The 23,920-nt window shown below is 30.8% G+C and overlaps 1 protein-coding gene across 2 annotated transcripts; it reads left to right on the top strand.

Annotated features, from left to right (window-relative positions):
* Nucleotides 1-5,096: 5,096 nt before the first annotated feature.
* Nucleotides 5,097-23,709, top strand: LOC143230723 (large ribosomal subunit protein uL18A-like). 2 transcript variants are annotated; one of them, XM_076464772.1, is made up of 8 exons: nt 5,097-5,234; nt 6,258-6,327; nt 10,169-10,284; nt 13,642-13,776; nt 21,269-21,471; nt 22,520-22,697; nt 23,160-23,251; nt 23,536-23,709. In XM_076464772.1, the coding sequence occupies exons 1-8, from the start codon at nt 5,232-5,234 to the stop codon at nt 23,636-23,638; spliced, it is 900 nt and encodes a 299-aa protein (XP_076320887.1). In that variant the 5' UTR covers nt 5,097-5,231; the 3' UTR covers nt 23,639-23,709. The 2 variants fall into 2 exon arrangements, with proteins under 2 accessions (XP_076320887.1, XP_076320888.1); XM_076464773.1 differs by lacking the exon at nt 6,258-6,327 and having other exon boundaries at nt 5,159-5,234.
* Nucleotides 23,710-23,920: the final 211 nt, after the last annotated feature.

Genomic DNA, 23,920 nt, shown 5'->3' with positions numbered 1-23,920 from the left:
TACTCTATTCAATGTTATTACTCATCAGGATATCTAACATCATATCCTCAGATTGAAATTATTTTAGGCAGGATTAGAGTAAATTAATCTGTGAGACCTTTGGCATGGTTAAATACCTTAATTGAAAGGGTTTGACCTCCTGAATCTAAAACTTCAAATTAGATGTCGAATCAGTCAAGAGGTGAGGAAGTTATAAACTTAACCTTTGTTTAGCCAAGGCTGAAAAGAATGCAATATATCTATCAATTGATAGATCTAAAACAAACCATGTTACAAAGAGGATATATAGATGCTGAAATCGACAGAAAAATTGAAAAGGCTAACAACACTCAGAAGAAAAAGATCCTAACTCAGAGTAATACTAAACTTTGAAACAGAATTCCTCTAATTATTAACTATCGGTTTAAACTTAGAAACGTTGCACAAATTCTGAAAAAAAAGAAAAAAGTTTCTCCTACAGCTCAACGATCGTCTTAAACAGGTAATTCTTGAGGTTCCTTTAGTCTATTTTTGAAAAAGCAGAGCTCTAAAAGATATCTTTGTTCACAAAAAAGCGAATTATATTCCACTCAGAAATGGTTGTCCATGTAATAAAGCCCGTTGTCAACTGTAAATTCATAACAAGACTCATTTTCTGAAAAGCACAACCGGACAAATTTTAAAGTGTCTAAAGAAATCGCTTGCGAAACAAAAAATACCATTTGTCTTGTACAGTATAAAAAATGCGATCATCAATACGTAGAACATACATAAACAACTCTTGCAGAATGTTTAAATAACCATAAATCTTCCATTTTAACACCGAAAAAAAGATCTCCCTGGTGCTCAACACTTGAACCCATTTGCTTATTCTATTAACGACGTTACTGTCATCGGCATTGAAACAGATTGGTTTCGTTTATTTTGAATTTTCGCGCATAGCTACACGAGAGCTATCTGCGCTAGCCGTCCCTCATTTAGTATGTAAAACTAGAAGGAAGCCACCTCTTCGGCTATTCTTTTACCAACGAATAGTGGGATTGACCACCTTATAACGCCCCCACGGAGAAAGAGGATTCGAACCTACGACCCTCGCAGTAGGAGTCGAGTGCTTTAACCACTGGGCCATTGAAACGGGATTAAAGCTACCCCGGATAGAAAAATAAAAGTATTGAATTGCTAATCTTAAACACTGTTCCACATTTTGGATTGTTTGTTTGTTTGTTTTTGAATTTCGCACAAAGCTACTCGAGGGCTATCTGTGCTAGCCGTCCCTAATTTAGCAGTGTAAGACAAAAGGGAAGGCAGCTAGTCATCACCACCCACCGTCAATGGGATACACTTTTACCAACGAATAGTGGGATTTACCATCACAATATAACGCCCCACGGCTGAAAGAGCGAGCATGTTTGATGTGATTGGGATTCGAACCCGTGACTCTCAGATTACGAGTTAAGTGCCTTATCCACCTGGCCTATTTCATATCGATCAATTAAGATGTTTAATTGTTATTAACGATTTGCCCGAAATTATTTGCGAGAATTTTCAGAACGAACAGTTATTTTGAATAAATGATGTCCAGTGCATTTGTGCAATTTGTAGAACTACAGACCTCTGTATACGTTATAAGGCTTAAAATAGTTTTATATTAATCTAAATTGAAAGAGTAATTCGACACAGACTCAAAAATAATGTGGATATTTTTGAAACTATAACAAAAAACAAGCATAACACACGATAATTAATAAATTACAACTGGATGGATCCAGCATATCATCCGCTTTTCTTTAAATAGGTGTAATATAAATAATTTTAACTAATTTCCAATAACTTATTGGGAAGGCTAGCGCAGCAAGCATTAAATTCGACAGTTCATATTCTTATTGTGTTATCATTAAAAAACAAAAATAGTGTTTCGCACTTAGTATTTGTGAGTGCGTGATAAGAGTAACGTTCAAATCCTACTATTCGGTTAGAATACCATAGAGTTTATGGTGGATGATGTCGACTAGTTACCTTCAGTCTGGTCTCTTTCCTTGTATCCAGCGGTAAATTTATGGATTTACAATTTTAAAATCTAGCCAATATAACAATAATGAGTGAAACGTATTAAATTAGTACGATACTTTATTCTGCTGTCTTTTAGTGACATGTATATCAAAACTTGAGTTCTTTCTTCTCTACCCTCCAAAAACTTTCTTTATAAAACTAGTTTTGTAGCATAACAGGCTACTCTTTGTCATTAGAATTTCTTCAAATTTTCTTAGTGTTGTTTCACACTATAATTAAGATGCATTTAAAATCTACATAGAACATTCTGGAAAAAGAGAAAGGATTAAAATTTTGGTTATGCATATTCTTCTTGAAGTGAAAGGTTGATATGTAATTCATGTCTATATATAATTTTAAATTTAAATCCATTAACCAAGTTTTCTCCATCACAATTCAACATTATTCTGTCACGACTGAAAATATGTTGTTGTTTTTTTGTAGTTAAGCGCAAAGCCTTAAAATGTGCTACATTGCGGGCATCGAAATCTGATTTCTTCTAAAGTTGTAAGTCACTTACTGTTGTTCTAGTGGGAAGAGTAACATGTACCGTTGTTGTTCTGGGGGAATATTTTAAATTAACTGATGAAAAGATATTAACGTCCAATCTTTATAATAATCACAAACTATATTTTCTTAGATGTTTGAACACTTTTGCATTGTCATAAATTGTTGTAGGCCTATGTTAAAAATGATTTCACTTTACTACTACATAAAAAATCAACTTTTGCAGTTTTATCTTTAGAACAATGGTGGAATCATTCTCAAGTTTTAATGGTAAAGAATGTTTCAGTACTTAGATCAACATCAATCTATCTAACAATGTATTTAAACGTTAGAATCTGTAGTAGTTAATTATGCGTGTATATATCAATCTGTTTCAATTAACAGGTTATTTATTTATAGTTAAACATAAAAATTAAAAGGGAATAGATATAAAAACTTTGATATGCAAAATATTTGCAAAAGATTAGGAGTGTGTAAGGAATAACGATCAAAGACAAATAGATAGGTGCCTGTGTATTTATTAATTGAGGGATTGTTTGAATTTATTAATTGGTAAGTAAACTCAAAACGAAACTATTACTTGAACAATGAGTGATAGCAAACATAGATCCAAATACTTTACGAAACCATACTGACTGGTTTAACTCTCTATTCCGAAATAGATTTTATCTATCTCGTTTAATGTCTTACAACTAACTCATATTTATAAAATTATAACTTAGATTAAAATATACAAGAAAACCGAATTTTAACTTAGAATTTGCAAGGCGTTTTGCACCCTCTAGCAGCCAAACAGATTACTACATTCAAATATAGTTTACAACAAAATGATTTTAATAACCTTGTTTCAGCGTAAACTGACTAAGTTTTAAATATCTATATTTGAAATAATAACTTACTTATTCACAGCAGATGGAAAACACTTCACATTTGTCTTGAAATTATGGCAACATTTTAAGTTCAAGGACCTCTCATCACGTTATAAAAACTACCTGACGTAAGACTTTGGCCCGAAAGTTTTCATAATATTAAGACAAAACATTTTCTATCAGCTGCTGTTTATTTTTGAAGAGTAATATTTGTTTGAATTATATGGTTATATATATGTAGGCCTTTTCAGGTTTAAATGTTCAGTATCTGTACAAGGAGAGAAAGTTTTATCTTCCCCCCCCCCAAACAAATAAGCTGAATATGATTTGTGTACTAAACTATTCTAAATGCGTAGCCATAAAAAAAAAATACATGATGACTACAGTTTAACTTTACATACTGTGCAAAAATATATCTAACATTTGAAAATTAAAAAATAAAAATAAAACCGATGTGTGAGTGTCAAAAATCATACCTTTATAGTTCGGTTTATTGTTTCTATACGAGGCTGAAGTTGACTTCTTATTCCCTCAACACTTTTTTATATATACTTTTGCAGGTCACTGTTTTCATTTTAATGAGGCAAATTTTCATTGTGTTACTGATTTACAACTATTTAACAATAAATGCTGGATCACAAATAAAAAACTGTTTATTCTATCACCAAATAGCATTTATTTACAAAACAACCTGTAAACATGGCATAACACCAAAAAGTGGTCCAAATTAACTAACTAAAGTATTTAGGTGTTTGGTTTGGTTTGTTTTGAATTTCACTCAAAGCTACTCGAGGGCTATCTGCGCTAGCCGTCCCTAATTTAGCAGTGTAAGACTAGAGGGAAGGCAGCTAGTCATCACCACCCACCGTCAACTCTTGGGCTACTCTTTTACCAACGAATAGTGGGATTGGCCGAACATTATAACGCCCCCACGGCTGAAAGGGCATTTAGGTGTTTCATAAATACTAATCCGCTAATTTTAAAGTAGACTTCTACATGGAATAAACTCTTCTCTTACACTTTGATAACCAAATTTGTTTACGAACATTGCACAACATCTAAATGCGCTTTATGTAGTGCATTGTGAATTATGAAGTATTTTAGGGGTTAATAAGCACTAGGTCACTCATTCAGAACAAGAAATGAGTCTTCTTCTAGTCTATGATAGATTGTTTAGGCAAAGAACTCATGATAAAACTTTGTAAAACGGACGGCAACTGACTGTTGTGGAAACACAAGTGTAGAGGACGACGTTTCGAAAGTTTTCCGCCTTTCTTCTTCTTCTATTGAAACAACTTTAAAATTAGTGTTCAGAAATAAGTCAGATACGTATTCAAAGCGCATTAGTTGAAGTACTTGTTGGTGTTTTGTAATATCTACAAATTATTTACATAGAAATTCTGTTTTTGGTCAAAATAAACACACATGGAAGTAAAACATGTTTGACAATTCTGTAGACATCTGTAATTAATTTAATGGTCTGATGCTTATTAACTCCCGAAAATTTCCAACCATTTATTCAAAATACTCTATATGAAACGCATTTTGTGTTGTGTCATGTTTACAAGTTTTTTAGCAAATAAATATATATTGGAATAGAGGAAAACACATTATTCTTATTGTGTATCTTCTTTATTGATGTGTAATTTTAGATCAGTACAATGATGAAATTATATTTTTTAAAATATAAAGTAAATGATAGCATGTGAATAAGAGTTCAACTTCAGTGTCGATCAAGGCTAAGATAGTCCTTTTGGTTGTAGTCGTGTATTAGAGGAGGCCGTGAGATAGGTCGGATAATATTACTACTATTATTATTTACAGCAAATGGTGAGCTTTTTATTCAAACTTTTCACGTATCATATATATATTCAGTTTTGTTACATAAATAGGGACAAAAATCTAAAATATTAGTGAAATAATGCTGCAGATGAAATTGGATTTGACTAACTATGTAACTGAAACAGAAAGAAGTTTGTTATATTGGATTTACTTGACACTGGCATTTAAGCCTAAACATACGTGAATGCTGATAGTAATAACAAAATGTTTCAATTATGCATCATTTCGTTTTGTATGATTTCGTTCTTAAATAATAAAATCATGTGTAACTTGGAAACATAAAAGTAAATGCTTGAAAACTGAAGTTTATTTAACCAAAATTTATATGCATTATGTAGTGACATTGATGGTACGATATACAATATGGTGTTCTAAATTAATAGTAGTAGTTGTATAAGTAGGAGTCTGGTCTATATCCGAGTATTAGTTGTAGTACAATATTCATTTCCACCAGATGATCATTCTTAGTTTATGCCCACTGAATATCAGGTTTGATCGTTGTTGACCTTGTTTCTGTTGACTTGTATTTGTTTTTTTCTTTTATTGGATCACTTGTTTTATCTACTCACTCCATTGTTTAGTAGTATGTTATCTGTAAGACAAACAGTAGATATTAAAATTATGTTGCATAAGGTACATTTAATATTGCAACTTGTACTGTTGTGAGGTCAGTAAAGTGTGTGCATACCATAAATCAGAAGAATTATGCACCCTTTAAGCTATAATAGTATGACACAGGAATTTCAAAAGCAGTAAAAGAAACTTTTGATTTTGGTTTTCTTTCTTTTGAAATGGAACACTTTCAAGGACCTTGTGGAAGTACATCTTGTATATACAATGCTTTGTCAGTGGATTTTTCTTACCCTTACTTCCAAACTGAATGTATTGTAGTGGCATAAAAACATTTCTTGCATTTCACAGTAAAGTACATTGTTTCATGATTGTCTAATTTTCTTGCAGTTTACAGTATTTTTACCAGTAAAATAGATAACACAAATTGTTTTTATTAAGGGGTTTGTTAAAGTTGTGAAGAATAAAGCTTATTTCAAGAGGTTTCAAGTCAAGTTCAAGAGAAGAAGAGGTAAGTTGAAAATAAACCTAGAACTGAAGTGTTTGTTATGTTCTAAAACCTGTTGTCATGAATGGTGCAAAATCCAACTTAATTTATTACTGTATACCTAACCAAGGTTATTAATTGTCTTATGAACCGTTGCCTTTCATCAAAGTTGGTAATTTCACGTTCAGCTCAGTATATTTGAAGGAAAGAATTGTGTTTACTTGGTTTCATGTGATTGAACATCTTAGAACTGTGTCTTCCCACAATTCATTGTCTACATAGCAAAGGAGCAAACAAATACAGCAATGAAAGGGAAATCCCACTCATTCATACACTTGCCAGTGTTTAGGCTGTTATTGGTAACAACCAAACCTGCAGATGAAATGATGAATTGTGTGTTGAGTTGTGCCAATAGCAAATACAATATCATCCTTATGGATTCATGTTAAACATGTAACATGACTACTGAAAAAGTTTGGAGCATGAAAAATAAAATTTCATTTGAACTCGGTGATAAAATTTGACAAGCAGTGATGTAAGATTTTTGGTTTGAAGGCATTATATGTAATGAGTGATATCTGTGCTTGTTTGTACAGATATTGGAGTTGGATATTAACTTAATGTTATTTCTGGGGCTGAAGTAATATCAACTAATCTTTACTGTTCTTTTCAGAATCATTTTTCAATTTAGTTGCTATGCTACATAGTAAGACATTGTATTTTAGTTTATTTTGGTGAATTCTGGCAGCATATATATATTTATGTATATTGTCACCAGTCTAATCTTATTTAACAAGGTTATGATCCTCAAACAATGCAGCACTATCTGAAGTTGTTGAAACAAATTATTTTAAACTTTATCCATACTTGTTTTGTTAACAAATAGAAAAAAAAGTCCCTTCTTTTGTTACACGATTCATTATCTCTATTTTTCATATTTTCTCAATTTTGATCACAACATTCAATATATGCCTCATCTCTGTTCTCTTGCTATACTTGTACTCTAACATTTCCAGTCATTTCTGCATACTTTTGGACAGAAACAAATTGTACACATAACCAAACAGAAATAGAAAAGGACAAAGATATTCATTTCATAATTTGAGTGTTTATACAGCTTTTTAAGTTGTCTAATAAACTTATTTATAAAGGTCATTTAAAGTCCATTTCATACTGACAACCCTCTAATAATCCTTATAAAAATGAACTTCTAAATGACCGTTATAAATTATGAAGTTTATTAAAGAACTTATAAAGCTGTATAAACACTCAAATTATGAAATGAATATCTTTGTCCTTTTCTCTACAACATTGTACTATCAGCATGGTTACAACCCTTGTATTTCAAGGCATATTGCATAATTACATAATGATATTCATCAAAAACATGGAATATCTGAAGTTTTCCATACTCTATATTGTGAGAAATGCTAAATTTCGAGTAGAAACGAAATGAAATGAATATCTTTGTCCTTTTCTCTACAACATTGTACTATCAGCATGGTTACAACCCTTGTATTTCAAGGCATATTGCATAATTACATAATGATATTCATCAAAAACATGGAATATCTGAAGTTTTCCATACTCTATATTGTGAGAAATGCTAAATTTCGAGTAGAAACCTTATTCCTGTAAAAACTTAAGATCATTAAAATGTTGCTTTTGAGAAAAGTAAAATTAAAGTTGAGCATGGTTTGATATATTGTATGTGAATACATTATGTGTAAGTAGAGTAACACTGCTGTGTTACCAGTTTTTATGAATTTAAATGACATTATTTTCCAGTTTGCCAAAGAAAGACTTTCTGCTTCGTTTGAATCACTTGGGCCATAACTGTATAACTACTCACTTTGCTATTGCTTGTCCCTTTCTCAAGATGGCAGTTGTGTTATCAGGCAAAATAACATGACTATAATGTCAGTAGTTAGTACTTTTTGCTATTGAAACAAAATCATAGTGTAGAATTGTGTTAAATGTTTTGTTTTTTATTTAATGACAGTAATTACACTTAAACGAGAACAGAGGGCATTTTTCAGATATTGAAATACACATTTCAAAATTTTAAATAAAAATAATTTAAAATGTCTCACCTTTTTAATGCAAAATGTTTTAAAAATAGAATTTTTTTGTTTTAATATTTCATTAGTATAACTCAGAAAAAATTTTAAATGTTCAAATTTACATTTCTGTACAACTACAAGAAGTCTTGTTTGTACTCAACATACTGATTGGTTTGATTAGAATTTTGCTGTCTCAATGCATGAGTTTTTACTTGCTAAGAAACTCGTCTTTTGAGAGTACATTACTGTAGTCTCGTTTCTCTAGTGAGTTTTCCTTTGTTCCCACGATTTTTTAGTGTCAGATTATGCAGCCTGAAAAATTACTAGTGAAACTCGGCTTTGAAAATAGCTATGGATGAAGTTTAAATACCATTTGAATGATCAGATACTAAACAATTTACATTGATGTAGAATCAGTAATGTGGTGTAATAATTATAGTTTTTTGTTAAAGTTATTAGGTATAGCTTTTGCACAGAAAAAAGTGCACATTGATAGGAAGTGCAGAAAGCCTAGGAACAAATCACTGATCTGGAAATTCTTTCATCTTATTTTTATGTTTGATTATATTGTTTGAAAACTCTGAAAAGTAAGTCTAATTGTGTTTAGAGAGTACAACAAGAGATAAAATATTTTGATAACTCAAATCCATATTTAGTGAATGTTAAATGTATTGTATAGAAACAGCATGAGTAAAAATCTAGTTATTTTTTTTGGTACAAATTTCCTTTGGCCACCAATATTGTTAGTGAAAATATTGGTGCTTAACCTGACCTTGTAGTACTGTGATAGGTTAGGTTATATACTATTGATAAATCTGTTAATTTTTGTCATTTTTTTATGACTTCAGAATTGAGTACTGAAAAATAAGGTACCAAAATAAATATATTAATGAATATCAATCAAAGTACACAATTTTCTTAAAGTAAAACATATATTTATCAAGTTTTAACCATGATCCATACATTGTGGTTTGATAAATTGTCAGAAGAGATGCTCGTAACCACCTGTATTTCTGAAAGGATTTATTTATTCCAGTTTACTTTGTATGCATATGTTAAGTTCAAATATTTTTTAATCTGCATTTCTTGATTTAAAGCCAGGTTGTGGTTTGTTAAATTTAGTCCTTTTTAAAATATACCAATTCTTGCATTATTTATATTAACATGTAATATCATTGAAGCTAGAGTATTAACTGTATAACTAGGGTTGCTGACTCTTGAAATACAGTGTGTTCAGAAAGTCACTGTGCAGTTTTGTTTGTTAATAAATATATAAGTGCACAGTGACTTTCCGAACACCCTGTATGTAAGGGGTTGTAAAGGTTTCACAAGGATGATCTCTAACCAAAGTAAATGAACACTTCAACAACAGTTGGTAATAAAAGAAACATTTTATCACTAAATATGACAGTTGGCAACCCAAAATAAAAACTCATATAAACATATTGCTTGTAAAAATTAGACATTATTACTTGAATTAAAAGCAAGGTATTATTATTAATGTAACATTGTTTCTTGTAAGAATTACATAGTTATTACCCCCATCAAATCATTGCTTTCCACCTTTAAGTGCAAGAAATGTCTGGTGTTTTGGAAAGTGATATGTTGTAATTATATATTTTTTAAGTTTGATTTGTTTGAAAAATGCAACTATTGTGAATTTTGAACACAAAGAATACACTCTCACATGTATTTGTATTCCAGTGTTTAATATATTTCTATTTAAGAAACCATTTCTTAATCCACTTTCAAAAGAAAGGGAGTATTCATAAAGTTTACAAATCTTTTATTTGTATAATTAGAGGGAAGAACAGACTACCATGCACGCAGACGTTTGGTTGTTCAAGACAAGAATAAATACAACACCCCTAAATACCGTATGATTGTACGGATAACCAATAGAGATGTTATATGCCAGGTATGAGTCTCTTTCTTTTTTGTTTGGAAGATTTAATACCTACCAATTGGATTATTAACTTAATATTTTTTCTCTTTTGAGTAGCATCTTGTTTATAAAACTTTTTTCCACCTGAATCAAAAGTATGCAGAACTGTGCTAAGATTGATTTCTTTAACAATCTGGTTATACTTAATTCTTTTTGAGGGAATGTGTCAGTCTAAAACTCCTTTTGTTTTAAAAAAACAACTGTCCAATATTTAAACTTTTTATCTTGTTTTATAGTCATATGCAGTGGGTTGAGTATTTTATATTCAAACAGCTTTGAATATGAAAATCAACTATATGCATGACATCCATTACCAATATAAAATTCTCATGAAATAGCATGTATTGATGTAGTTTGGCATTTCAGAGGGTTATATGATGATGCCACTGAAAATTAGTTACTTTTTGGAAAGTATGTAACAGCACTTGGTGATGGGAGATATCCATACACTTAGATTGTAAAGATGTTTAGAGGGCTGGGATTCAAAATTTCCAGAAAGAGACCTTCAATAAGTTATACTCTAGTTGTGATTAGTAGAGTGCAGATTCATGTAAGAGGTCACAGTTCACCAACATAAAGGTCAGTGGCAAAAACCATCCATGTAATCCAGGCAACAGTATGCAACATGACCAAGGATCTCTGTTTGAAAGAACAACATAGTTCATGTATTTAAAAAATTATTTTCACTACTTATTCATTCAACAGTTGCATACCTCTGATGTCAAAGTTCATAGTTATAGCATAACTAGACATGTCAAAGTACTGTGAATTATTTAAGATTTTAAACTTGGTCTAACATAATGCACTCAACCTGTGTAATCTTGTAACTTGCGATTTTACTTTTGTGTATTATATTTTGTATAATGGTTTTATACGTAAAATGTATCATAACTGCTTTGTTATATATAAATTTATCCAAAATAAGTATAACTAAACCCAGATTTCTTAAATTTGGATTAAACCAACAGCTTTTTTCTTATTTTGAGAAACCATCTGTTAGGTACATTTTCATTCTTCCCAACTTATTTCATTAGTTATATTCAACAGTATGGTGGTGATAACTTCAGTGTTTTAATATTGTGGATATATTTCTGCCTCCACTGTAGGGCTTAGAATATTCTTCGGGTCTTCCTAAATAAATTTGCAATCTGTATTTCGAGTACACCATAAGTTAAGCATAGCTGACTTGTCAAAATCATCCACTGTGTACATTTAAACTGTCAACAATCAGTTTTCCCTATTTTTTTCTAGGTTAGTTTGCTTCAAGCCCCTCACTGGCTCAGCAGTAAGTCTGAAAGATTATAAAACTAAAACCTGGGTTTCAGTACCCATCATATATGCAGAAAAAATAATCCATTCTGTAGCTGTGTGTAACTACAAAGAGAAGTATGCTTCAACCTGACTTTAAAGTGTTCTTAGGAAATTGAGTTATGACAGAATAGCTTGCCCTGACTTGTTTAGTGTTAGTCACTGTTTCACCAATAATTGGTTCAGTAATCAGAAGTCGCTGGTTATTGCATAATCGGAAGACAATCAAAATTAGTAAGTTTGTCAAATTTCTTTATCATGGAAAACTTATTGCTGAGAAATTAAAAATAATACCAAATATAATACCACTTTGACCAGTTTTTTTTTTCACAACAACAGTCTTTTGATTTGTGAGTATGCTTATAATCAAGACCCTGTAATTTTTTCTTTTGACATCAGGCATTATTTACCATAGGATAACGTATCATCAGTTAAACAATCTGTTTCTTATTTGTTGATATAGTGAATGAATGAAGGATTAAAAACAGTGCTCTGCATGTCACGAAGTACATCCATTTTTATATAGACTGTACATTATCAAACAGTCAGTAACAGCATCCTGTGCTTATAAGAGATCTGTGTGTCTTTTGCAAAGTTTTCAGGATGATATGCCATGTGGTTTCCTGTTAGTATCTCATTATTTGGGGAGGTTGTCAAAAATTGCATAACAAAAATATTCGAAATTTGGAATGTCCCATTACTTTCCCTTGGGAGGAGGACAGTTGTGTGAATTGTGTAAGCCACTACAAGTTGAAGGTGATAAGCAGGTATATATAAATATTTACAAAACCTCTTGAATAGCTGTGAAACTGCTCATTTTATCATTTAAGAATGTGTACAATTTCAAAAAGTTACTTTGTATTAGTTGTGGCCTGAGAAATGTGATTAGTAGTTGGTTTGGTTAATTCTGAATGGGAAAGGCTTGATATTTTGGGTTTTCAAGTCAGAAGTAAACGGTTGGACAACAAGTATTGTGAAGATAGACAATTGTAGTAACTGACTGCCCGATGCACCTTTAACTAATAGTTATGTGTGCATTTTTATTGAAGTAAAAAGTAATATTTCATTACTTGAAACACATTCATTGAAAGTACATGTGAAACCAGGGAGAGAGGTGATAAATTTTAAATATTGCAACCAGCATGATGTGGGTCTCTATCACAATGCATTGAAAGTCATTTCTTTTTGCTGTTGTTAAAGGTTGATCATTATATTCACAATAAAGATACTGTTATGAGAACTTGTTAATAAGTCCAATTAAAAAAAAATTTCAGAAACCAATTTGAGATTCCTCTCTTTACAAAGAAAAAACACTTTATTTGACCCTTGATTGGTATAATTTGTTCAGTTTAGAAAGTGGCTTATTTTAAAATATATAGAGTAATTGCAAAAATCTTTAAACTTGTGGCTGATGTGAATGATGAATTTAGGCAATGAAACTCAAAAATTGGTTATCTCACAATGGTCACAAGATGTTGCATATGAAGGGCCACTAGGTCAGAGTCCATTTTTATTTTTCACTTTTTCAAATAAAAGATTGAAAAGAAATCACAATTTTTTTCTATGGCACTTTGAGTGATAACTTCAATTTTAAATTTAATGAAACTTCAAAGTACATTTTCTGTAGTTATTTTTCAAGGTTAAACTGTCAACAATACCACATTTATGTCATTGTAATTGTGTACTGTAATAAGTGGCATTGGTCATTTCTGATTGTGACATGATCAGTGAAATGGAAGATTGTTAGTATATTTCAAACCCTAATTTGTTCTCGGAAAACAGACCAAATCATGTTGACACTTTGGTAGTTTAATATTTTAACACTTGAGTGCTAATGTGTTTTATCTTAACATTAACATTTTGTTATTGTGAATAAAACCTGTAATAACTAAATATATTGGAATAAAATCAGTGTAAGAATAATCTTGCAGCCTAGTCTTCACTGTTAAATATTAAGTAGAAATTATGGTTCTCTCTGATGCTTAAATGTGGTAATTTGACAGTTCTTTTTTTCCCCCATAGATAGCTTATGCAAGAATTGAAGGGGATGTCATTGTTTGTGCTGCGTATTCTCATGAACTCCCTCGATATGGCGTCAAGGTCGGACTGGCAAATTATGCTGCTGCTTATTGTACTGGTTTGCTGCTAGCCAGAAGAGTAGGTACTTTTTTTTTCTGTTCATACACAGAGCAAGTGTTTTACTAAACTTTGAGGAAAATGTAGTACTCGCATATATTCCAATTTGCCCTATTCATGCAATCATACACATAATGAATTTGTTTTTGATAACTTTGTAGCTGTTTGTCTAGAGAGGTTGAACTTTAATTTTCATTTGTTATAGGTAATACAAGCTTCAAATCTGCCTTTAAATCTCCCCCCCCTTTATTATTTTCTTGACTTATCAAAATTGTATAACCAAGAACAATCAATAATTTAAAAAAAAAAAGTGTGAATAATGACACATCAGGGTAAGAATTTACTTAAACCTAAAAGTTTGGGAATCATTAATCAATATTGATCTAAGAGGTTGCATTCGATAGTCCTCATCATGCCTATTAGTGCAACTTCCTTCACTCTAGTAAATTCTATATGGTCTTAAAAAATACCTTATTGTCATCATGGTCCACAAACTTTACAGAACCACAGTCATATGAAAAAGGAGCAAGCTCAAAATAAACTGGTTAAAGTATCTAATGAGAAAAATAACTTAAGTTTTTTCTTATACAGTGGACCGTAAAAATAATAAGTACATGCATATATAAAAAAAATTGTCTTTAGTATTTTTTATCATTGTGTGGTTAATATACAGATACTTTCATTATATTTAATTATAAAATTCACAGTTAAATATCCAGGACTATTCAAAAATACTAAAATAAATTTGATGCAGATGATTGTCCCATCAAATTATGAAAATTTTTAACTTGCCACACAAGTATTAATTTACACAATTTCATGATATCTAATGAGATATCATGTGCTCATAAAATTAATCTCCATAAACAAATTACCATTAAAGTTCAACACAAATTCTACCTAAAATGAAAGTAAGTTGCCCCAGGAATAGTTGTTTTTGTTGAAAATTAAATATATAATTTATAGTTTTTCAGTAGCCTACTGACAATATTTACAGTATTAATTTTTTTCTGTTTAACTACTGTAGATAGTAAATATGCTTAATGTATTTCTTAAACAATTTAAATATAAAAGATTTTAAAGAGTTCTAATTTTTGTACTTTGTATAAACTGAGAATGTTACTTATAAAGTAAACTTAGAGTTGAGTGTGAATTGTACCCACAATTAAACTAAATTGAATCCTGTTATATATTTATTTTCCTTTCAAAATAAGCAACTGAGTAAATTAGAATTATGAATATGTTTTATCAATACTGTATTGTATTGGTGATTATTCTTTGTACTTTACATAACAAGTTTATTAATTTATCATAAAACTTCTGTGTATGTTCCTTTGGCTAACACCATCAAAAGGTATCAGTTATCTCTGAGACTGCTGAATTTCCTCTGCATTTAAATGCATTTTATATTAGTAAAAACTTTGAAACTTGTACTATCAACAAATATAAAGCTTTATACATGTTCCATATTTACTTTCCATCTGCAGTTTTTTATATAAAAGTAAAATAAACCAAAATAGCTTTAATTAACCTTTCTTTTCTGGTACTTGGATTTACCTTAAGGCTTATTGTTTGGACACTTTCAGGAGGTCCTTAGATCTTGGGTATTACAGTTGTTTCTGTTAATTAGTAACTGTAGTTAGGTCATACAAGAAAAGACAAAATTTCTAAATCCAAAACACAAGTATTAAATGAAACAAAAGCATAAGATACAAAGTGATGCTTTTGAACTGACAAGAATTAAAGGTAGATTTTTTCCTTAATAGTTATTCAGTGTGTGCATGATGTTGTTACAGAGGTGTAGTATCATTAAAGACTATATACATCAAATAATAAATTTGGTAGAATGTCGTACTATTATTCACAAGCCTAAAGGGTCATTCCATGTCAAATCATCCAGATTTTGGAAAATTTTCCAGGTACCCCTTCAGAATGCCTTGAAAAAATTCACATGTTCTCATCTACCCATATAATGAAAAACTGTCAAAGATTAAATCAATATCTCCATTTCTGATTTACAGCCCTGTAAAATTTAAGTAAGTTTTTGTTACATTTGGCAAAATCATTTTCGGGCAACTTTTATGAATCCTACTGAAATATTCCAACCAGCCTTTCACAATGTTAAATAATGAAGTTGTAAGAAACAAGAAATAATTAATTCATTTCTGAACAAGTTTATTGACATAATTAGTTAGATCACATGGCAATGCAAATATATTGTGTATGCATTACAGTTATGCAGATATGGCTGAGTTGAAGATTCATAATATAATAAATACAAAGGTACATCAGACACAAAAAGGACAGTGCTACAACAGGAGATAACCGAGAAAGATTATAGTCACACCAAACTGCAAATTATCGTGACAATGAAATGTTTCAAAAACTGCTTTGGTGACAAATTAGCCTTAACAACATCAAATAAACATTGCTTTGTTCAGACAGCTTGAATAAATTTCTGAAATTCGAGTTTGATTATGTTGAGATCACTTTGACTTAGAACATAGTGGCGAGCACTACTGCCTTGCACGGTTGATGCACTTATCAGACAAAGAATATGTTGGAAAGGAATCCAGCTTTCATCTTTACATGACCTTGCAGGCAATGAGAACAGTTCGTTACTTGATTTCATAAATGACACCAACACATCAGAATGTTGATCTGATCTGTCTTTTATGTTTCCCACTTACCATTCATGATCGTATATGCATGTCACGTATTTCCCTGGCTGATAATTGTCATTGCTATCATCAGACCCTATTTGAGCTGCTGCAGCATCACTTTCACTGTTACTACCAACAGTTACAACTGTGTAGACATCATCATCTGATAGCCTTCTCACATACAATTTGTTGGTAGAGTCGGGAATAAAGCTATGATGTGACCTAATACCTGCCACAGTTTTGCATTTTTCATATCACTCAAGTAGATCAGACTTTACACAATTCTGCAGTACTGATTCCTGTTTTACAAAAAAGAACTGAATGCCCTGAATGTGGTCCTTTGCCCAATGGTACATATCAGAGACACTTAAAATTTTTATTTATTATTTTTCACAACCTTGATTTTTTTTATGATCATGTTCAGAGATGTAAGAATATATGGTAAAGGCTGATTAGAATATTTCAATGGGATTCATCAGTTATTTCACAATTGTATGGATATATTTGCACACAGTAACACCTGAATTGAAGTTTTTTTTGTCAAGTAAACAACATATGGTCAAAGGATACTTTACAAAATTATAACTCAAAAAGTAGGTTGAACACCATTCTGAATTTTTTTGTAGATCATATTCTAAGATGTAAGAATATATGGTAAAAATGTGAAAAGGCTGAATAACTGGTGACATGGTCAAACTGTGGCCTAAAGTAGGGCTATATTTTTAGCTAAATCATAAAAAGTTGCATGCAACTAAATTTTTTTACAGGAGATCTAATAGACTTCTAATTACAACAATTGCTGATTTATCAACTGATATGTTATAGGAAATTAGAAAATAAAATTCAGCTTCGTATCATATTAAGTCTTAGAGCTATGGCTTATTAAATAAACCAATGTTTTTTATGATTTTGGATTTTCAGGTGATTTTAAGAATCACTATGAAAATCCTAAGAGAGAGAAACTTGGTTTGAGACCATTTTTGAATTCTTTGAGATTAATTCAGTAAGTGTAGCAAATTTCAGCCTTCTACCACCATTACTCTTGCAGCTTTAAGCAGCCAAAGTTGCCTGAAAATGATTTTGTCAAAAGTAACAAAAAAATGAACTAAATTTTGCAGGGCTATAAATCAGAAACTATTAGAGATATTGATCTAATTTTTAGCAATGTTTCATTATATGGGTAGATGAGCACGTGAATTTTTTCAAGGCATTCTGTGGGGGTCACCTGCAGCCTTCTGGATGATTTGATATGGAATGACCCTAAATTGACTTGGGTTACTAAATGTTATGTTGCAAGGACTTTAAAACACTATATATATTATATACATAATACTGTTGTAAAAAAGCACCTTACTGTATTTCTGATGTTTGATGACCTAAGCTGTGCTAATGATTTTGAACAGCCAAAACTGCAGTCCACAGCAGGTATTGTTGAATTAACCCTTTTGCAATGGGCTCAGTATAATATACAGTGGTTTGTCTACACATTTAGATACGTTAAATACTTGTAATATAACTTGATACAGCATGTGTATCTTTACAAAATTCGAGACTTTTATTAAAGATTACGAGTATTGTGTATAGATAAAATCAGATTTTTAATAAAATACTTTTACTAAAGATTTGTTTCTGAAAATAATGAGTTTCAATACTAGTTGCAAAGTGATTTCATAGTATAATTAAAAGAACTATTCTTCGTCCCTTTAATCTTAGATGTTATTTGCATAATCTCCAGAACCTCCTGAATAAATTTCAAATGTTTGTTTTCAGCAAAACTATATTTTGCTATTCTCCATACTTTGTGTGGGGTTTGTCACTTAATCAACCTCATAACCATCATAAAAAATTTAGGATATATAAATTATGCTTTTACCATGCAAAAATTATATATTATAACAAAAAAAATGTTTAGTCTGAGGAACTAAAGTCTCTTAATTGCTATATATAAACATGTATATTTTTTATCTTCTTGACTTTCCAATCATGTCTACCTAATAATGCATAGCTTGCATTGACATGATGCCCATGCATTCAGGTCACCTGACCAGCAATATAAAACTGACCTGTCTTCCCTGTCTAGTCTGTGTTATAGTAAACTAGTATTTTGTGATATAAGGTCACATTTTAGTTATTATACACACACACACACATTATTACTACTTAGAAATAAATTATTAAACTTATTTTTTCTTAAAATATAAAACTATATCAAGAAGTAAAGCAAACAATTACCTCACTACAACCTTTGTATGGTTGTTGCCAGACATGGGTTGATAAGAATTAAAATTTCACACATGGAGGATATCAAACTTTTTTTATTTTTTATATATACAGTTGATTAAAAAAAAAATCTAACTACACTGATACCATAGAATTTCACTATAATTTAAGCTTAGTAAATGAGGTTTTTTTATAGATTGTGTAAACTATGAAATTTGAAGCAAACTAAAGACACAACCTACCTCAAACTTGGATCAAAAGAACGTGAAAACCTTAAAGATTAAGATGGCAGGGAAAACCACTCTGGGGACATTCTAAGCTAATGATTGGTTATTCACATCATAAACTGTGGTAAAAGTATATAAAGAACTGTTTCAAAAAATGGAAAGAGTTGAATGGGACCATTGTGTTTGATTCAATATATAAGCCATATTTCAGCAAAAAAAAAAGATACGAGGTCCTTATTTTATATTCTATCTTGTGAATATTAGTAATATTTGTAGTTCCTAATATATATATTATATATGAAATTACTATTTTAAAGTATGAATTATATTCTACAGTTTGATTCCAATCTATGACAAATTTAAGAAAAACCAGTTCAATAAAAATGTAAATAATAGTCAACAAATATAATGACATGGGTTAAAGAACATATTAAGCCTCTAAGTCACAGATTATATTTTCTACTTTATCTTTGATGAAATCTGTAAGATCTTTTATTTATTTTGTGTGTGTGTTTCCAGGTGTGTCTAATCTTTGATTTCTACAGTTTGTATTTTATCTAATATCTAAAATAGGCTACTTTAATTTCCAACAAGTTAGAAAACTAAACTGTACATAAATACAAGCAAAATCTAAAATCTGAGCTATCAATAAGTTTCTTAAGCCCACAAGGGAATTCCGTTTTCCTTTGAAAATTGTTTGTTCATCAACTTTACATCACTGAAAGGCACTTTTATAACCAATAAAAAGAAAAGTTCTCATCTATATTAATTGTAAAACTGGTTCTTAGGGTTTGGCAGAAGTGTCCACTTGATAGAAATGTATTTACTTCTGTGAATGACTTGTGTACTTCTTATAACATAATTGTAGCTTATTTAGAAAGCCTGGTAAATTGCATTAGTTTTGGAACATTTATTCCAGTGGCTGGTATATTTGATAGCTACAATTTTTTAGACACCCAACTTTATGAAACTCAACAAAGCTTGGGTTATTTATATTTATGCACAAACAGTTTTGAATTTACAGTGTTAAGTTCAAGTATGTGGTTCCCCTCAGTGGACACAGTATGTAGCCCAATGAGGCTCTACTATAATAAAATACCCACACAAACTGCTTATATAAATAATGAAGACTAGATATTCTTGTTTATGTACATTTTTAGCAAAAATAACATAAAATTAGCTTAACCTTACAAGAAAAATAAACTAAAATCCAAAATGTTATTAACTTGAGCACTGTTTTCAAAAGGTATCAATATTTTTAAACTTAATTTCACTGTCCATTTATGAGTTCTTTAAAGTTAGTGCTAAAGTTGAGAAAATAGAGCATATAACGTTAAATAAAACTTGTGCAAATTAAATATAGAACTGTAAGAAGAGTTTTATGCTTTATGTAAAATCACTTTCACTCTGACTTAGCAAAGATTTCTGAAATTCAGATCTGTAGTAGAAATACTTTATTAACACTCCTACGAAAAGACATTTCTAGTCCTGATTTCTCCAAGCCAATTCCCCTGGCTGTGGTTTCACTAGATAGTAGATAGGGACAGTGGGAATCTCGTTAATCCATTCATTAATGGATTTAAATGGCAATTTCATTTAAATACAAAATTATTAGCCTAATATTAATAACCTTTCAAGTTGCTCTGATAGGCCCCACTTTTGTAGGAGTGTTAAAAATATCTTCTTCCACAACAGCCTATTACTGTTTACTAAAAGCTTGACAAATGCTATGAAAATACTTAGTTACAGTATTTATAGTTTCAGTTCCAAGATTGTTTGATTCAACAGACTTTGTTCTCACAAGTAAAGATATGTCAATCCTTGTTAATACCCATCTCTCATTAGTTAAACTAAGTGATAACAATAAACTCAAATGAAACAACCCAAATGTTAAATAAAGCAAGCTCACTATAAGGAAAATATACACTCTCTATCTTGAGATCCAAGTAAGACTTAATGTTCACCATTTACTTTACATATGATGTTAAACTTTTTCACCTCAAGTATTGAGCTTGTAAACTTCAGATAAAAACAAAACATTCACTAGGTTTGCTTAATGTAAACATAACACTATATAAAAACTTTAGAACTCAACAAAATGAATGTTAAAAGAAATTCTGAAATTTGGTATAAGTCAGTAGGCTTCTGCTGAATAAATTGTAGCTTCAAATACTCACAAAAGGTAAATTTCTCAAAGGTGTTCCTGGGAACCATGAATAACATAATTTGAAAATTATTCATTTTATGTAAAATGATGGAAAGCACAGGCCTTCCCATACTGATGTTGTAAACAGTATTTTATGAGTGCATGATTCCATAACAAATTTATGAAAGAGGTATTTACCCAAAAGTCAAATATAATGAAATATTTCAGTGATCATCTTGTAATTTATTTATCTCTAGTTGCTTAGGAAATTTGGAATGGATGAAATATACAAAGGATGTGAAGAAGTAACAGGGGAGGAATACTGTGTAGAAGATATTGACGGTCAGCCTGGTGCTTTTCGTGCTTACTTAGATGTTGGTTTAGCTCGTACGTCCACTGGAGCTCGTGTGTTTGGAGCAATGAAAGGAGCTGTTGATGGAGGAATCGACGTGCCTCATTCGTAAGATGTATCTTTACAGGTTTTTAATGACTGGATAGGAATTGCATAATACTTTTCATTTCAATGTGGTAAATGTCCTCTTTTAGACTTGCAAGTGTCTTGGACTACTAGTGTAAACAGTAGTTGGGGTTATTCATTACTGATTGCTTACTAACATATGACTTCATTATTGGTCAAAGGTTAGCTTAAGTTAGTGATCAATATCAATGAAGGCAACTGTAAATAAGAAAGCACCATGTGTATGTACTGGTTTTATTATTTGCTCAAAGTGGTGGTTTTTCATATTGAATGATATATCTTGTCAGAAATAGCCCATCAGTTTGTCAGAAAATAGTCATTAAATGTACTTTTTGATCTTCAGTTATTCCTTTCCCAGAATAGTGCACTTACTAAATAACAGATAAAATCTGTGGAAAAAATAAATCTTGAACCATATAATGTAACAAAAATGCTTAAAAAAACTAGTATGTTATTAAAATGCACAAATGAATCTAAAAAAATTACACTCACAATAAAATGTTTGTTCGTTCTGAACTGACTTTGTCCCCCCCAAGTTGCTCAGCAACAACTCAGAGAGTTTGTACATTAAATAATTGGGTTTTGACACTCATAGTGGCCACAGCCTAGATGGCCCATTATATGGCTGTGCTTCACAACAAACAAATTTACTATTTATTACTTGTGGACTATTTTGTGCTCCATACTATGGATACTGACTTGAAAACATAAACTGGTGCTACACCAGTAATACATTATACTTGAACCCTGCAGGTCATCTTGAACGTTCTTGTTAATGACAAGCTTGAATAAATCAAAGGAAAAAAAACCAATTTTACATGAAACAGTTTGAATATCATTTAGTTTTACAGGTAAATGATGTATCATCTTTGACTTTTAACTGCATCAGTAATATGTTATTCTATAAACCTTTTTTTAACCATGAGCATGTTTCAGTTTCATGAAGTACAACATTGATGAAAGGTAATTTTTGATAACTGAAAATAACTTTTAGCACTATTTTGTCAAGTAATCTTGTTTTGTTATTCAGCAACAAGCGATTCCCTGGTTATGACAGTGAAACCAAGGAGTTTAATGCAGAAGTACATCGTAAGCATATATTTGGTCAGCATGTGGCAGAATACATGAAAATGTTGATGGATGAAGATGAAGATGCATATAAGCGACAGTTTTCTCGATACATTAAACTAGGGATTACACCTGAAGATGTAAGTTGATGGAATACAACTTTTGTTGTTACATTTTACTGGTGAACCTGTGTGGTTCATTGAATTTTAGTATATTAAATAATTCCATGAATCAGCAGCTGTTGATGATAATTCTGAACTATAAGGAGGTTGAATTTCATTCATCATATTATGTAATCCTGCTGATCATTACAATGTCAGAAGAAAGATACTTTTAGTATTTTATTAACTCATACCAATAATGTACACTGTAGAACCTGTATAAAAACATTTATTTATTACCATCTAGTAATCCTTTTGTATCATCATCTAGCAGTTATAATTCATATTAAAAAAAGGTTACTAGAATGTTTTGTTTTGTTTTCATAATGGATGCTTTTGGAGTAGTAATAAGTTTTAGATCTAGATAACATTGGTGAATAAAAGTAAAATTAAATTAGCAAGGTGTTTGGATGTTAATGTTTATCCTTTATCATGAAATAGGTGGAAGAGATTTACAAAAAAGCACATACTGCAATTAGAAATGATCCTGAACATAAACCTAAACCACCTCGAACTGATATTATAAAGAAAAGGTAAGTTATTCACAAATATACATTTCTGTATTGTTCCATACAGGTAAAAAGTCTTGGTAAAGAAAAACATTAGGCATGTAATTGTTGGTAATGTATAAAAAGGCCATTCTATTGTAATCACAATAGTAGATATGCAATCCAAATGGAACAGTGTTTATTTATCTTCTGTGTGTTTCAATAGCTGACATTCTTGTGTGATTTTCCTTTACTTCTAAAATTTTTCAGTTTTGCATGTTTTTCAAGGCTTTTGTAGAATGTTTGAAATGTGAATATTAATTTAACAGGTGGAATAAAGCTAAGATGACATATTCAGAACGTACGAACAAGTTGAACCAGAAAAAGAAAAGTTATTTGAAGAAACTGGAAGAAATGGAAGCCCAAGGGTGATCAGAAAACCTGTCTCATTCAGCATGTTGTACTTTACTGAGTACTGGACAATAAAAGTTCTCAGTGTTTAACTTGTCTAGGATGTCTTATTTTGTTTCTGTGGTTTACACTGTATCTTGGCTGCTTAGTTATGTATTCATGTTTTTGAGAAAATTATCATAGAATATAGAATCTGTAATAACTCATCCTTTTGTTCCTAAAAGTGGATTAGGGTAGGTAAGTTTTCACTCATTTATCTCTATTGTTGCTATTGTGCTTTAAAGTAAGTGAAAAAACAAAACA

This window comes from Tachypleus tridentatus, chromosome 10 (assembly GCF_004210375.1).
Source record: "Tachypleus tridentatus isolate NWPU-2018 chromosome 10, ASM421037v1, whole genome shotgun sequence".
NCBI classification, from domain to species: domain Eukaryota; kingdom Metazoa; phylum Arthropoda; class Merostomata; order Xiphosura; family Limulidae; genus Tachypleus; species Tachypleus tridentatus.
The sequence above is the reverse complement of the archived record's forward strand: the minus strand, read 5'-3'. Positions and strand labels throughout refer to the sequence as shown.

Bases quoted from the DNA above. Each gene is read 5' to 3' on its own strand.
- LOC143230723 (XM_076464772.1), top strand. The intron at 22,698-23,159 runs GTAAGTTGATGG...ATCATGAAATAG, and splicing joins TAGGGATTACACCTGAAGAT to GTGGAAGAGATTTACAAAAA. The intron at 23,252-23,535 runs GTAAGTTATTCA...TTAATTTAACAG, and splicing joins ACTGATATTATAAAGAAAAG to GTGGAATAAAGCTAAGATGA.